Raw genomic sequence first — 16,833 nt, 5'->3', positions numbered from 1 at the left:
GACCCTGGTTCACCCGGGTCTGAGCACTTCACATGTATTAACTCACCTCGCATACATTAAAGCGTTTAGAACAGGATAAGGCACTGAGCATGTTGCTTCTCACCGTTTTCTCTTGTTGTCTCTGAAAAACTGCATAAAATAGAGCCTCTGCTGATCCAGATTCCATCAGTAAGGTAACCAAGGCTCAGAGTAGCATTGGCAACAAGGCCTAAGCCCGTCCCCCAGGGATTCTGATGTAATGGGTCAGGGCTGGCTGGTTATTGATATTTTTCAAAAGGTCCCCGGGAGACAATGATGGGTAATTAAGTGGAGTGGGGGGTCACTGACGCAAAGCGGCATAGCCGGATTCAAACTGCGGCACCGCACGGTAGTAACCTCATACTGTGTGACAGCCGGCACGAACAGGAAAAAGATGAAGATTCACCCAGCTCCACCGGGGTGGGGGGGGCGGTTGTTGGTACCCCATCAAATACATCAGACCAGACTGACTCCTGGGTGGGAATATTAAGTACCAAAGAATCAGCTGATTGTTGTAGCTTACAGGGGCTTCTGCTCTGGCCCCAGCCCAGCACCATCTGCCCTTGGAGCCGAGAGCAGGTGTCCCAAACCCACCTGATCAGGCCATGACACCAGGGTTGGTTTAAAGACAGGCTCCTGGTTTTACCCAAATCTCCTGATACCCACTCTAGGGGAGGAGCCTGAAGTCAGTGTTTTTCACACATTTATGGTGGTAAGTTGGGGAGACTGTGGGGCCCATGCCCAGGAAGGGAGTCCGGGGTCATTCAAGATGCCCCATGTGACCCTGGGGGCATGTGTACCTGAACTGCCCACCCCAACACTTTGGATGCCTCATTTAACAGGTACTAATATCACAAACATTGTTCTCCCACCTCTGAAAATCTGCCATCTAAAGCGATAGTTTCCAAACTTTTGGATTTCCCAGAGCACACAGTTGCAAGAAAGTAACCCAGGGAACGACACAGAGCCTAACGTTTATTTTGCCACCCAAGGACATTTAACACCCATCATAACAACAACACCGTATTAACTTTGTCCCCTCTCACGCACATACCACCCCCCTCTCCCCACCAAAAGGATAAACTGAACAAATTTCACCTCAAGGGAAACTCGCTACACCTTACTTTTTCTGTCTTCCTGCAGGGTGGTCCATCCCCATCACTGGACCACCGTTGAGGGAACTCCCTCGGTTCACCAGTTTACCTGCTTCCGACTGGGCACCTGTTGCATGCCGGGTCCCCGGGTGGGTGCTTGCCAGAGAACGGTGGGCGTGACCTCATGGTTCCTGCTCTCCAGGAGCAAACAACGCCGCTCAGGCAGGGCTCCTGTGGGAGCAGATGCTGACAACCGGCAAGTGTGGGCTCCAAGGCAGCATGAAGGAGGGATGAAAGCAAACCCAGACCTGGTTATCAAGACAGATTTCCAGGAGGAAGCAACATCCAGGCAGACTTGAGTCCCATGAGCAGAGGAGTGAAGGGAATAACGTTCTGGGCAAGGAGGCATTGCCAGGGAGCTCGAGGCAGGAAGGGGGAGCATGAGGCTTCTTCTTAGGACTAGAATGGCCAAGAAGAACAAGGCATGGGGCCAGGATTAAGTAACAGGACCACATTAAGAGGTTGGAATTAAACATGATGGGAATCCAGGAAATGCAGGTAAGCAAGAGAATGACCTCATCCAATTCTCAGTTTAGAAAGGACACTTTGGAAACTGTTGCCTTCGGCTGGGGTTCAGCGGCTGATCCTGTATTGTGTAAAGACCACACGGTTCGTGTGTCAAGCCTGTGTCACTTTCCCTCTAATATCCCCCATTCTGTCCACACCTGATTAGCATCCTGATAAGAACCTTTCAGGAAATCCAAATATACGTTCCAAATGTAAATGCCATTTGTTTCTCTAATAAACACTCAAGTTTTATGTTCCTGGCTTATGTGGACCAACCTCTCACTTGATTTGCGCTATATGGAATGTTAATGTTCTCAGTTGTGGTTAATCGCTCATGTAACTTTTTCTGTTTTCTTGATGCATGCTGCCTCTGCCTTACTCTCCTCAACTCCTCCACTGCCTTGACTTCCACAGCCAGAAAATGTAGTCTTGACCCTGAAGGTAAAGTCCTTGTTTGCTGTTTCTCGTGACTCTGTCTAAAGCCAAGGGGAATGAGATGCTTCTGCCAGAACTTCCTGTCCTTCCGCTGTCGTCTCCGTTGTGATGGTGTTTTAAATGGCTCCTTTCATTTTTGTTTATGGAATCGTCATCAATCTTCTCTTCCAGTTTTAGTAGTTCACCAAAGAATAGCGACCCACCTCAGCAACTTTCCATCTTGATCTTCTCCTCGTAATCCACAAAGCGTTCTGGAGATCCTGGCGTATCAGAAACTCAGTTAGGTCTTTGCCAGACCTTGGCCAGACTTCACCCAGAAGTGAACTCTTGAGATGACATATACCTTGATCCTGATACTGTTTGACATAATATTGAGTCAGTAACGTTGGAAAGGTTGTGTATCAAGTGTGAAAATTGTACTTGGAGGTAAACATAGTGCATTTAGAACATTTTGAAAACACCTTCTCTCCTGCATTTGAGTTCAGTGTCTTCTGGACTCAGACAGGATTTTAAATCCCTTTTAAAATAGTAAATAATTGGGACACCTGGGTGGCTCAGTCAGTGAAGCGTCCAACTTCGGCTCAGGTCATGATCTCACCGCTCGTGGGTCCGAGCCCCGCGTCGGGCTCTGTGCTGACAGCTCGGAGCCTGGAGCCCGCTTCAGATTCTGTGTCTCCCCATCTCTCTCTGCCCCTCCCCCACTGATGCTCTGTCTCTCTCTCTCTCTCTCTCTCTCAAAAATAAATAAATGTCAAAAAAAATTTTCAAAATAGTAAATAATTTAGATCATTTTCTGGGAAATGATAGGGAAATAGAGAAATAAGAGTTTGGAGTATCTCAATTGGCCGATGATGCGGGTCCTCAGGGGCAGGTTACAAGCACCAGTAGGCAATGACTCTCTGTGGCCATGGAATAGGGCTTGGTTTAAGCGGGAGCATGGATTTGATGAATGAAGCAAAAGTCAACCACTTTTTTTTTTTTTAGCATTTTATCCTTAATCTCAAAGTACATAATATTCAGGTGTCGTGTGCACCTCGGTCCTCTTAGGCGTTTGTCCACAGACTTAATTACTATTGATTGAATATTTGCTGTGTGCTGGGGCACTGGGCTGGCTGTTTTCACATTCAATCGTTTAATTATCTGACCCTCACAATATGCTTATGACCTTAATGCTAATTCCGGTTTAGGGAACCAGAAGCCCTCCCCCGCCCCCACCCCGTGTAATTTAAAGCAGGTCTTCTGACTCTCAGTTCAGTGTTAAGACCTCACATTCGTTTCGAGGAACAACACTCGTGTCTTCTTTTACTTCGCTCAGCTTGGCTTCAGAATCTGTTGTTTGCGAGCCGGTCCATTAGTTGTAAACAGCCAGCCTGTAATTGTCATTCTTTAAAAAATGTCTTGCTTTATGGAAACCTGAGTTGCAGTAAGCTCTAGTTTTGTCATCCAGTGGCATTAATTTTTTTTTATCCCAGAATAAAGCCAGCAGTGATTATAAAAATATATTTAGGTCACATGATTGTATCCAGAAGCCGTGCTAGTTCCTAGGAACGTAGGGAACTGTCTGAGACACGGGCCGACAAGCCCAGCCTCACCCACACAGCATGAAAAGACCATTTATTAAGTGTCTGCTCTGGGCCACATACTTCCCCTGACACGTTATCACTGATCAGACACTATCTGTAATGTTCACAATGACCTTACAAGATGTGTATTATTACTCCCAGCATACGGATAGGGAAACAAAGTGAGTGGCCAGTGATTAACATATCTGACTCAGAAAGTCTGAGCTTTTTTCCTAAATTTAGATATATTCCAGATTCTTTTGTAACTGTGGATTTGTCATTAATTGATCCGATCTGAACTGCTTTGAATTCTTGATAACTTCTACTGGCCCTGTCTTTCTGGTGAAAAGCATCCTGTCCTGTAGATTATTCATAATGCAAGTATTTCTGCCAAAATTTGTTACACCATTTAAACACAAACAAAATATCTTTGGGGTTTAAAGTAAGTCATTTGCAACTTGACCCTGCATTTGGACATTTTACTGTGAGTTGAAAGAAGATAGTAATGACTTGTTTACACATTCTGATAACTCCAATCTCTGTTACTTCTTTTTTTAATAAAATAATTTAATGTTTATTTCTGAGAGAAGAGAGAGAGACAGAACATGAGCAGGGAAGGGGTAGAGAGAGAGAGAGGGAGACACAGAATCTGAAGCGGGTTCCAGTCTCTGAGCTGTCTGCACAGAGCCCGACATGGGGCTCGAACTCACAAATGGTGAGATCATGACCTGAGCCGAAGTTAGATGCTTAACTGCTTAACCGACTGAGCCACCCAGGCACCACTCTGTTACTTCTGTTTCAAGAAGGAGCATCAAGATGGAAGCACACACACACACACACACACACACACACACACACACACACATATTAAGATTCAACTCACAGTGGCAAGTAGGTTAAAAAAAACGAAACAGGTACACTGTGGAATGTTCTACTCGTTATTTTGTGTTAGAGGACATGCTGTTTCTTTTGTTTGACTTGCAGATTATCTACTATGAAATCGGGGTCATCATCTGTGCTGTCCTGGGACTGCTCTTTGTCATTCTGATGCCCCTGGTAGGGTTCTGCTTCGGTCTGTGTCGTTGCTGTAACAAGTGCGGTGGAGAGATGCACCAGCGTCAGAAGAAGAATGGGCCCTTCCTGAGGAAGTGCTTTGCGGTCTCCCTCTTGGTGATTTCTATATTTATAAGGCGAGTAGAATCTTGGGGGACAGCTGATTGTGTTTTGAACTGTTCAGCCCATGCCTTTAATACAAAACAACAACCACCACAATACAGCCATAAAACAGAAGAAGACAAAAATGCTTGTCCGGGGGGTTCAAAACAATGTTACCATAACCAGAAGTTAGGGTTGTCATCAGGGTGCCAAGCCAACCCTTCGGTGCTTGTTTGTGTCGAAGACGAGCTGATAAATCTTGGCCTGTAGAAAGCATTTACCCCGCAGAACAATAGCTCCTTCCTTTTTTAAAAAAAATTTAATGTTTATTAATTTTTGAGACAGAGAGAGCACGAGCAGGGGAGGGGCAGACAGAGAGGGAGACACGGAATCTGAAGCAGGCTCCAGGCTCTGAGCTGTCAGCACAGAGTCCACCGTGGTGCTCGAACTCATGAACCGTGAGATCATGAGCTGAGCCGAAGTCGGATGCCCAGCCGACTGAGTCACCCAGGCGTCCCAGCAGCTCCTTCCTTAAATAGCTGTTTGGAGACAGGCGGCCTGCAGAAGGCAGAGAATTTGCTTGATGATTTGTGCATCCAAAGGGATCCTGAAGGATGGGTACAGTCCCTGAATCGGGGAATGTGAGAACACTGTAGAACAGAATTAACTTTCTAATAATAAACCCACTTTTCCTGAATTTGCAGTTAAGCTGCTACCCTCTGCGGAGGCCTGGAACACACTTCATAATTTAGGATGTGTTTCTTCTACGGTCCCTTCTGCTCCATCAGCTTTCCAACTGCCTGACAGATCAGGAGTACACTGCTCTTAAGACAGTAGCATTTTGCTGAGTCCAAATCAGAATCCTCGGCTGAGGAATGTGCTTCACGTTAGGGGTCCCCTGGTTGCGATATTTGGTCATGATTCCACATTTCCTCATTCATTCAGCCAATGAATGTCATGACATTTAGCGACAGAAGTAAAGTGCTTATGACGTGAATAGTGCTAGGCCCCAAGGAGGCACAGAGACCGTGAGGACTGGCAGTCAGCCTCCTCCTCGCTGTCTCCTCCAAACACCGTGTTTGCTCGGTAGCTGTAAGATTTTTCTGGTTTCACTAAATAACTGATGTTCGGGAATTTAAGCAGAAAACAGGATTAAACAGAACAATTTAAGCTGGCCTACCAGCTGAAGTTTTAGATGGAAATCCAAGAAGAAAAGTTCTTCAATTGTGGCTATTAGTGGGATCCTGGTAAGACCTACGCTTTGGGGTGATCATTCATTGGAAGGCGGTATACCTAGGGATGCCTGGGTGGTTCAGTTGGTTAAGCGTTGGACTTCAGCTCAGGTCATGGTCTCGTGGTTCGTGGGTTCGAGTCCTGCGTCAGGCTCCATGCTGACAGTGCAGGGCCTGCTTGGGATTCTCTCTCGCTCTCTCTTTCTCTCTCCCTGCCCCTCCCCCACTCACGCTTTCTCTTTCAAAATAAATAAATAAACTTAAAAAAAAAAAAAAAAGGAAGGCAGTATTGGAAGGGACTGGACTGATCCCGAAGTGCTGATATGAACCAGTCCCCAAGAGAGATGAATTCACAGAAGCAACTGGCAGACCACGTATATATCCACATGGTCCCTATGACAAAAACAAAAAGGAGAGAGACACAAACACTTGGTTATATTTACACAGAGCATCTGTAGTAGGCTTGCCAAGACCCTGACGCAGTGGTTGCCCCTGGGAAGGAACTTTGGTGGTTGTGGAGGGTAGGAAGGAAATCACTTCTCACGGCATATAGATTTTTTTTTTTGTCTCTTTTGAATTACCTACCATGCCTCAGGTATTACCTACCGACTTCATCGCACCAAAAATTAAACTTGAACAACCAAACAAAATCTTCAGAAAAAGCTTAAAAGGCAGTGCATTCCACTGACTCCAGGGCAATCATTTTTTTTTTTTTTTTGGAAAAAAGACACACTTTTGCTGCAAATAGTTAAATAATAGACCTTAACGGTCTATGTGCAAACAGGACCCAAGTGAATGCATTGCTAATTTCATGCACCCTTGTTTGACCACCAGGGAGTTATTTTTGTTTTCTCTGTCTCTCTGTCTGTCTCTCTACCTCTCTCTGTAAATAATTTGTTTCTGCACATTGAATTCTGAAGAGCAGCTTGAGATCAGGTCAACGGTGATTTCAGATGTCCCTGTCTCTCTGCTTTGTGTTTGAAGTCTTTTCAGGAATGCACGGACCTTACAGCTATGGAAGTGGTTACCTCCTCCCAGCTACCAGGAAAGTGTTAGTTACAGTCCAAAGAGACGTCAGACCCAGCAGAGATCATTGTGCATTTCTTTTAAGCCTAAAACTTCCATCTTTCGTTCATCCAGAGACTTGGACAGCCATGCTTCTCCCTCTGTAGAGGCATACCCTGAGCATCCAAAATGAGGCCCACATGACAAAGTGTCATGTAAAAATACTCGCCTTTAGGGCTTCTTGTTCACATGATTACTTAATAGTTAATAGTTTTCACTTGATATAAATACATGTGATATAATTTCAGGAAAAGTCTTTGTTGCATGTAGTTGACCTATTTACCCAGATAAATGTTTACATATGCAATAATGGACTTCCCAGGTTTTTTTGAATGAAGCACATATTCTATATTGGGTTTCTATTTTTATTTTTATTTTTTAAATTTAAATCCAAGTCAGTTAACATATAGCATATTAATGGTTACAGGAGTAGAATTTAGTGATTCATCACTTCCATATAACACCCAGTGCTCATGTTGACAAGCGCCCTCCTCAGTGCCCATCACCCATGTAGCTCATCCCCCGCCCACCTGCCCTCCAGCAGCCGTCAGTCTGTTCTCTGTATTTAAGAGTCTCTTATGGTGTGCCTCCCTCTCTGTTTTTGTCTTATTTTTCCTTCCCTGGGTTTCTACTTTTAAATTGGGCTTTTATTTACATTACGTATAATTATGTGTCACATATGTCATACTTCCCCCGGAACTGTTTGAATTATTTATATTATGTTTAAAATACCAAAATATAATTAACAATAAAGCTACAAAGTTGGAAATAAACTTGACTTTCATTTATAATGTGAAATGAAGGTGACAGTTTTTTTTTCTTCAGAACTCAGATCCATCAAACAAATTTAGATAAGTGTTTCTTTTCTCCCCAGGGATATTTTAGTTTAAAAAATTATTTTAAAAAATACATGCTGTGATTCTACAGCCTTGTATACATTCAGTTTAGATATTTTTCCCCACTCAAGTAAAACTTACTAAGTTAAAACCCATAACTTCAAATTTCAATGTAATTAAAACAAAATTGAGGGGCGCCTGGGTGGCTCGGTCGGTTAAGCGTCCGACTTTGGCTCAGGTCATGATCTCGCGGTCCGTGAGTTCGAGCCCCGCGTCGGGCTCTGTGCTGACAGCTCAGAGCCTGGAGCCTGTTTCGGATTCTGTGTGTCTCTCTCTCTGACCCTCCCCCGTTCATGCTCTTTCTCTCTCTGTCTCAAAAATAAATAAACGTTAAAAAAAAATTAAAAAAAAAAAAAAACAAAATTGATCACCTATTTGAGGCCAAGTGACAAATTTAAAACAAATTTTACATAATACATTGAATTTATATCTGAATTATAGACAGCTCCAAAAGGGAGTACCATTTGAGATTACTTAGTTTACTTTAAAGTCACACTAGAAGTTTAAACTTCTTGGCTGGAAGTGTAAAACTTAGAATCGCTATCATGATGTCTTTTGAAACCTCTATTTGTTCGCAAGTATTTTCAACATCATGAGTCAAATACTAGCTGTATATTCTTTGCAAAGTAATCAGAACTAGCCAAAGAGGTTAAAGACCAAGGGAAAGTGAAGATTTCTGTTACAATTCGATAGAAAGGAGAGTAAGAGTATGTCCACGAAATCATAGGAGATAAAAATAATAGGGGAAAGAATGTCAATAAAGCTAGGAGGCAGAAAGAAGAAAAAAGAGATATTTGCTTCCGGCTTACACTGACCTCAGCAGAGATTGGGTCCTATTGATAAATAATCTTTGGATACGATTTTTTTAATTTTTTAAATTTTTTTTATTTTTTGGATATGATTTTTTTGTAAGCCGAGAGCAGTCTACTTGCCTTTTATCAGGCTCAATTTCATTTCGTGGCATTCCACTACATCACAATTAATACCGACGTTGGTTTTTAAATGCATCTTCAGTCCTCTTATTTTTCATCCATCCTTTTTTTTTTATTTAAAACAAATTAAATCTTTTTTTTAATTGAGAAAGGCATAGGTGTTAGGGAGGAAGGTCCCCTAGTACATATGGAATATATGTGGTCATGTTCTCTTTCTGAGCTTTTCCAGAGGCAGCTGTGGAATGTTAGAATTCATAGACGTTGACATATGTTTATGTAAGTCTTTTTGACCATCAGCAGAATTGAATTTCCATCTCTCACTGTAGACTGTTGAAGCAGATGTGTGTTACTCCAGAAAAAGCCAAGTTTCCTCTCCCTTCTTTCTTTTACACTTTGTCATCGCTGCATTTTTTAGAATTCCAAAAGGTTATGGACAGTAACAAAAGAGGAACAAATAGCCATATTTATTTTTCCAGTATATTTCTAAGTTTCTGACTACAGCAAACCAGCTTTTCCAGTTGCCATGGTGAAAATTGAATTCCAGTCTCTTTCAGGAAGATGGCTGTTTTCAAAATTCATTTTTTTAATTAGGATTGTGATGGTCAATTCCTGGCATGGAGGCCACAAGGTTCTAGAAAAGAAAATGAGCATGCCTGAAAATCATGAGATTTTCAAGATGTGAATGAAAGAGTTATTTAAAATTAAAATTAAAAAACTATCTTTAAAAAAAACAAGAGATCAGTTATAGACTGAGAGCATTTATTTGGCAATTATTGGCTAATTTCATCAAGTCAGTGGAAATTGGTAAAAAAAAATTGCTACAAATTTTAAAGGGTTAGCCTCAGTTTTTAAAACTTTTAAGTTCACTTTTAAGTGTATATGCGAGAAGATTGGTCTGTCCATTAAAAATATAGAAGATGTAATATTAATATACCATAAAAATTAAAATTCCTACATTTGGCTAAAAAGTTCAAGAGATCTTGTTGTACCGCATAAAAGCATATGTTCTTAATATTTTTTATGTCAAATGCCAGATTCCCCTTTTTGTGTGAGACAGTTCCCTCAGTGTTCTCCTATTCTAATAGTTGGCTCACACATTCATGTGATTTTTTTTCTGCTTAAAAAATATATTGAGGGAGCACCTGGATGGCTCAGTCAGCGCGTGTTCGACTCTAGATTTCAGCTCAGGTCATGATCCCAGGATCGTGGGTTCAAACCCCACACCGAGCTCCGAACTGAGCACGGAGCCTGCTTATGAGTCTCTCTCTGCCCCTCCCCCACTCGCACACACGTGCTCTCTCTCAAAACAGAACACTAGACAAAAAAAAGAAAACAAAACATATTGTATAATAGGACTTTCTAAATCAAGGGCAACAAAAAGCATAACTTCTTTATTCTCTATTATTTGTGTTTAAATAAGAGTTTTAAATTAGAGATTCTAAATGGAGACTGTCAGTTGGTCTGCTTAGTATTTAGGGTTTTTTTCCCTTTACTTAGTAGGTAAAATTTTATCTTTTTAATAAAGTCTTTTTATTTATTTTGAGAGACACAGAGACAGTGCAAGTGGGGGAGGGGCAGAGAGAGGGAGGGAGAGAGCAGCCAAGGCAGGCTCTGAGCTGTGAGTGCAGAACCCCACTCAGGTCTCGAACTCACGAACCGTGAGATCATGACTTGAACCCAAACCAAGAGTGGGACGCTTAACCGACTGAGCCACCCAGGCATCCTTTAGTTGGTAATATTTTAAAGGGGGAAATTTTACGTAAGAATACAGCTTTCCGGATTTTTGGAATGAGTGGAAAGTCTGGCAGTGCAGAGCATCTGCCCCCACCCCCACCTGCCACCTCCTAGCTCCTAGCGGTTCATATCGTAGGTTTTGCCCTTTGTGGTTTCTGTGTAGGCATTTGAATTTGCCATCCTTCATATAAGATTTACAATGTGTTATGGGTCTGAAAATCAGCTCTGAAAGCTGCTGAATTTTATTCCGGAATTCTGTGTAGGACAGTTTGGTTTTTTCAAAAAAAGATCAATGCTTTCATTTTAATTGGATTCGTAACTGATTGGCAGAAATGTGGGTCTTTTTAAATATGTTGCATTGAAATTCAGTATTGTTTTGCAGAGTTGTATTGCATTTCATTTTACTGATTGATGATCTTTTGAGTAAAGGCATCTATCCAGTAAAGGAACACAGTTTATGACCAAGACTCTCCAAACATAAGGCTAATCTTCTAAATGGATCAAGTGAAATAAAGCCCAGTCTTTAAACCCACTTTCACTGAGCACCCCCCCCCCCCCCCCGCCCCGTGGACTAGAGACCCATCGTTCACCTAAAGTTGACAAAGAAGCAGTTCCCACCTCTTTCTAGGGAAATTAAATACAGGTAGAAGTAAAGACAAAATAGAGTATGAAGTGAGCAATGGCCCACGAGAATTTCAGGGAGAGCGCTCTGGGAGTTCGGGGCCAGGAGGTTCTTCTTCCGTCTAGGGGGTTCGGTGAAAGCCAAGTGGACTTGGACCTGTGTGTTTCTCAAGTTCATTCTACCTTCTTACATGACAAAATCGGTCTGGAGCATGATGGGTGACCATGTGGACACGCAGGGGAGAGAGAGAGAGAGCAAGGGGCCCCAGCGTGAAATGCTGGGGTGGGCAGGTATACTCAGGTGTTAGCACTGACTCGTCATGGGATGGAATGTTTGAAACTGGACCTGGTAAATAAAGATCCAGGTGCGTTGCTACAACCCAACTCTTTCCTTTATTTTTCTGTTCACACTACTCCAAAGTCCTTGTTTTGGGTCATTTGGCCTCATTTGGCATGGGTGCATCATTTGATAACTATTACTTTTATGCTATATTGTCTGCCTCATGAGTACAAAGGTGGACTTAAGACTGGCAAAGATTGTAAGGTGATCGTTCCAAGTGGCACAGATTATTGTTAATATGCTTTTTTTTTAATTACCATCCGCATGAACCCAAACCTTAGAAAAAAGTCCTGGAGGGGTGCCTGGGTGGCTCAGTCGGTTAAGCGTCCGACTTCGGCTCAGGTCATGATCTCACGGTCCGAGCCCCGCGTCAGGCTCTGTGCTGACAGCTCAGAGCCTGGAGCCTGCTTCAGATTCTGTGTCTCCCTCTCTCTCTGACCCTCCCCCGTTCATGCTCTGTCTCTCTCTGTCTCAAAAATAAATAAACATTAAAAAAAAAAAAGTCCTGGAGAACTTGTGGACATCCATTACCCTTCTCCTTTGCAACAAGAGAAGTACTTATCCAGTTTAATTTTCAGTTTTGCAGTACTGGCTGAAACTCAGAGAAGGAAAGTGACTTTCCCAAGCTCCCACAGTGTAAGTTACTGGCAGTAGAAGGACTAGAACCCGAGTCTCATGTTCCTACTCCAGTACACGTTCCATGGCAACTTGTTAACCATAAGAAATACTTTTCAACACTGTATTCTTACAGACTTTTTTTGGCTTCATTTGGCAAACGTAATGTACCTGTGTAATACTGCTCAGGGCAAATACGTTTTATGTGAGACCAGCAATGAACCAATGCTGTTTGGAATGAATCGTGACTATATATAGGGTGAATGATTATCCCCATTTCCCAAGATGGAGAAGTTGCCTGAGAACATGGGACTCTGGGTGCAAAAAAACAGACACTTGGCCACAGTGTTTGTCTGTTACTTACAAAACTTTGTTCTGGAAACATCCACATCTTCCACCGGATAGTTACAAACAAAAGATTTGTTGTACATTTCTGTAGGTTGATTACTGTTCTGTTAGGAGTTTGTGTAATTCCTTGCTGCCATCTAGTGGTGAAATACAGAAGAGCCTTAGTAATTCCCAATTTTCAATGTAACATTTTAACGTTGGAAGGCTCCGACACAAAAACCAGCTGGTCAAATTAACTTAAGTCAGGAGATTGTTAGTAACTAGTTAGCATTAAGAACGCTTAAAGTGGGGCGCCTGGGTGGCTCAGTCGGTTGAGCGCCGACTTCGGCTCAGGTCACGATCTCACAGTCCATGAGTTCAAGCCCCGCATCGGGCCCCTCTGTGCTGACAGCCTGGAGCCTGTTTCAATTCTGTGTCTCCCTCTCTCTGACCCTCCCCCATTCATGCTCTGTCTCTCTCTGTCTCAAAAATAAACGCTAAAAAAAAAAAGAACACTTAAAGTGATCAAATGCAGACATCTTAGATGAATTGAAAACTCTGCTTTTAATTTTCATGTACAGTAGCTTTCCATGAGCAATGCCTTTCATAGTGTTTTTTAAACTCTTTTATTTAAGTCTATTTTACATAGACTGGAGCATCCATATCATAAGTACGTAGGCATCAACTTCCATGTCATGAACGTGCAGATGATGTCATTAGCCACCCCTCCCCAAACAGAACCACTGAGTTTTAGCACCATCATTTTCTCGAGGTGGTACATTATATAAAATAGAACGATACAGTATGTATGCTTTGTTTACAGCTTCTCATGTGGCATTTTAATACTAAAGTAACTCATGTTTCTTTTTAACCTGTAAAATAAAACTAATAGAGACAATTAGAGAGATCCCTGCCTTTGGAGGGAGCAGAGGTATGCATGGGAGGTGCGTTTATGCGTGCACTGTGCAGGAGGATGTACCGCCATATTCACATGTGTGCAGGAATGGGACTCTGACGCGCTCTGTCTTATAACCTTTGTTCCTTCTGTTTCCTCCACAATTTCTTGGGAACATTGTTCCATTTATAAGATTTCCTATTCAACAGAACAGCATATCTTAAACGGGTATGTGCCTCCTCCAAGAGGACCGAGTCCTGTTTTGTGGCCCACATGTTGGATTATGGGATCTTGGCAGGAAGGCTGTGGCAGGGGAAGAGGGCCTGGTGGGGAGGAGGGTCCTGCCGTCATGGGGCCTCTGCTCAGAAGCCCTGCTCCCCTCCCATCTACAGAGCTGCTCTGTGCCTGGCCAGGTGACCACGGGTCACACACTGAATGCTCTTCTGTTCTCTTCTTCATTTCCTGCAGCATTGGTATCATCTATGGTTTTGTGGCAAACCACCACCTGAGGGCCCAGATCGAAAAGACTCGGAAACTGGCAGACAGCAACTTCAGAGACTTGAGAACTCTCCTGAACGGAGCTCCAGCGGTAAAAACCACACTTGTACATCCGTGATGCTTTGTGTTTGGGCCTCTCAGAGCCCCTGTATGTATCTGGGACCCCCTTTGGATGTCTAGAGACCCAGTAAATCAGCATAGACAGGTGCTATCCTCATCTTACAGATGAGGAAATAAAGGCCCAGCAAGTGATTTTCAAAAGAGTATAAAAGCGTAATTGCAGAACTGGTGTCGTTATTTTGTTATTTTATTTATTTTACTTTATTTTAAGGTACAACAGGAGCTCCTGGGTGGCTCAGCCGGTTAAGCATCTGATTCTTGGTTTTGGCTCAGATCGTGATCTCGTGGTTTTGTGGGTTCGAGCCCCATGTTGGGCTCTGTGCAGACAGTGCAGAGGCTGCTTGGGATTCTCTCTCTCCCTCTCTCTCTGCCCCTCTCCCACTCACACTGTCTCTGTCTCTCCCAAAATAAATAAATAAACTTTAAAAAAAATTAATTATTTTAAGGTATAACATAAGACTATAATACTTACTATAAAACTGCTTAACTATCTTAAGGGTCTCGTGATTTTTTTTATTTTTTATTTTTTTTTAAACGTTTATTTTTGAGACAGAGAGAGACAGAGCATGAACGGGGGAGGATCAGAGAGAGCGAGACACAGAATCTGAAACAGGCTCCAGGCTCTGAACTGTCAGCACAGAGCCCGACACGGGGCTCCAACTCACGGACCGCGAGATCATGACCTGAGCCAAAGTCGGCTGCTTAACCGACTGAGCCACCCAGGCGCCCCAGTGATTTTTTTAAAAAGAAAAATCTGGGTGCTATTGTCCTTTCCCTTTGGGAATACCTGCCATTTGTGTGCAGTTACTCTTGTCATGAAAATGTTCTGCTTTATAAATACCCATTTGCTAATATCTGTATAGTTGTGTAGAATTCCTCGGGAAGGGGACACTGAGACACATGCATGCACACACACACACGCATGCATATGCACACACATGCACACACACACGCATGAACACACACATACACGCACACTCAGAAGTTGTTTTGGGGAGAAGGGGAACAGGATGGCTGGAGGGCACATTTTTTTCTGTATTGCAGAAGCATGTTAATGTCTTGCCTGTACAAAATACTGTTTTTAAAGACATCTGAGCAGAAAGCAGCTTAAATAATTGATGCTGGGCTGATGGGTACCAGAATGTGCAGAAGGATGCCCTCCTGTTGAATTCACTAATCAGAGCCCACTAGGATCCATGGGCTTTTTCACACAGAAATGCACTCTTCTAAGTTTAGGCTACCAAAACAATACTAACACATTAAATATTGTATCAGTTTTTTAAAATGTGGTTGGAACTAGGGGCACCTGAGTGGCTCAGTCAGTTAAGCGGCCGACTTCGGCTCAGGTCATGATCTCATGCTTCGTGAGTTCGAGCCCCACGTCGGGCTCTGTGCTGACAGCTCGGAGCCTGGAGCCTGCTTCGGATTCTGTGTCTCCCTCTCTCCCTGCCCCTCCCCTGCCCTACACTCTGTCTCTCTCAAAAATAAATAAACATAAAAAAAAAAAGAGAGAGAGGTGGATCTGTTTCCAACCCCTTGAATCTGGTCTGTGCCTGTGACTTGCCGTGGCAAGAAGAACGCAGTGCACGTGACCCTGGCCTCAAGCTCCCAGAGACCTTGCAGTGTTCGCTCTCATTCCCTTGCTGCCAGGACCATCATGTGAAAACACCCAGACTGGCCACTTGGAAGATGAGAGGCCATGTCAGGAGAGGGGCCCATTTGTCCCCAGGGGAGCCGGCCCCGCCCAGACTCTCAGAATCAGGAGAAAGTATAAATCATGCTTCCTGAGCCAAGAAGTTTTGGAGTGTTATTAGGAAGTCTGGGTATCAGAACATATAAGCATCTTTAAGAACCTGCTTTATTTTTTTTCATGTTTGGATTCAGGGTAGTTTTTGTATGTTAAATCTCTTTTTACTGTGGCTTTGAACTTTAGAATAAAGCAATTTTACTTTATTTTATTTTATTTTTTTAGGAAATCAGCTATATCCTGAGCCAGTACACCACCACTAAGGAAAAGGCATTCTCAGATCTGGATAGTGAGTAAGACTTAAAATTGCCTCGAATTCATTTGTTTGTTTGTTTGTTTGTTTTGGCTAGAAGATGCGAGGACCATCTCCCATAAAACATGGGCTAAGGGATAAAGTATGCGATGTCTACAATTTCTTCATGAAAGTTGGAGCAAAACAGAACAATTCCCAACAGTGACAATTTGCAGCTTGTTACCTGATGAGTAAAGCCCAGCTTTTATTGTAAAAATGCTTTTGCTTTCTTTAGTCAGAAGTGTTTGTTCTTCATTCCCCTTGTGACAGAGGAGATGGGTCTCTGTCAGGTCCCTTGTTACAGACAGCAGTGGGCTCCCCAGAGAAACCAGTGGGCTTCAGAAATCGAGGGGCGGGCAGTGCTGGTCCCTGCGGGTCCGCGAGGAGTTCACACACAGCCTGGCTCAGTGGTTCTCAACCAGGAGCTGGTTTGCCCTCCAGGCGACATGTGGCAACATCTGGAGACATTCTGGTTGTCCCTACAGTGAGGGTGGGGACAGAGCTACTGGCACCTGTTGGTAGCGGCCAGGGATGCATCCGGACACCCTACGACACATAGGACAGCCCCCACAACCAATTATCCAGCTCAAGACATTGATAGTGCCGATGTTGGGAACCCCGGGCCTTGCTGGAAAGATTAGAGATAACGGTTGCAGCTCAACTTCATCAACATTGTGTTCCCAGGACA

At 43.3% G+C, this 16,833-nt stretch overlaps 1 protein-coding gene across 6 annotated transcripts in view; it reads left to right on the top strand.

Annotated features, from left to right (window-relative positions):
- Window positions 1-16,833, top strand: part of PROM1 (prominin 1) — a 134,326-nt gene that overhangs the window by 74,744 nt on the left and 42,749 nt on the right. For 5 of the 6 annotated variants that reach the window (XM_078446252.2, XM_081795495.1, XM_060655382.3 and 2 more), the window contains 4 exons: window positions 2,094-2,120; window positions 4,661-4,866; window positions 13,957-14,077; window positions 16,079-16,142. In XM_078446252.2, the coding sequence (XP_078302378.2) occupies window positions 2,094-2,120; window positions 4,661-4,866; window positions 13,957-14,077; window positions 16,079-16,142 (418 nt within the window). The remainder of the gene's footprint in view (window positions 1-2,093; window positions 2,121-4,660; window positions 4,867-13,956; window positions 14,078-16,078; window positions 16,143-16,833) is intronic. The other variant, XM_081795496.1, reaches the window with a different exon arrangement.

Source organism: Panthera onca, chromosome B1, assembly GCF_046562875.1.
Source record: "Panthera onca isolate mPanOnc1 chromosome B1, mPanOnc1 haplotype 2, whole genome shotgun sequence".
In the NCBI taxonomy this organism is placed as follows: Eukaryota; Metazoa; Chordata; class Mammalia; order Carnivora; family Felidae; genus Panthera; species Panthera onca.
This window is presented reverse-complemented; position numbering and strand designations above follow the sequence as displayed.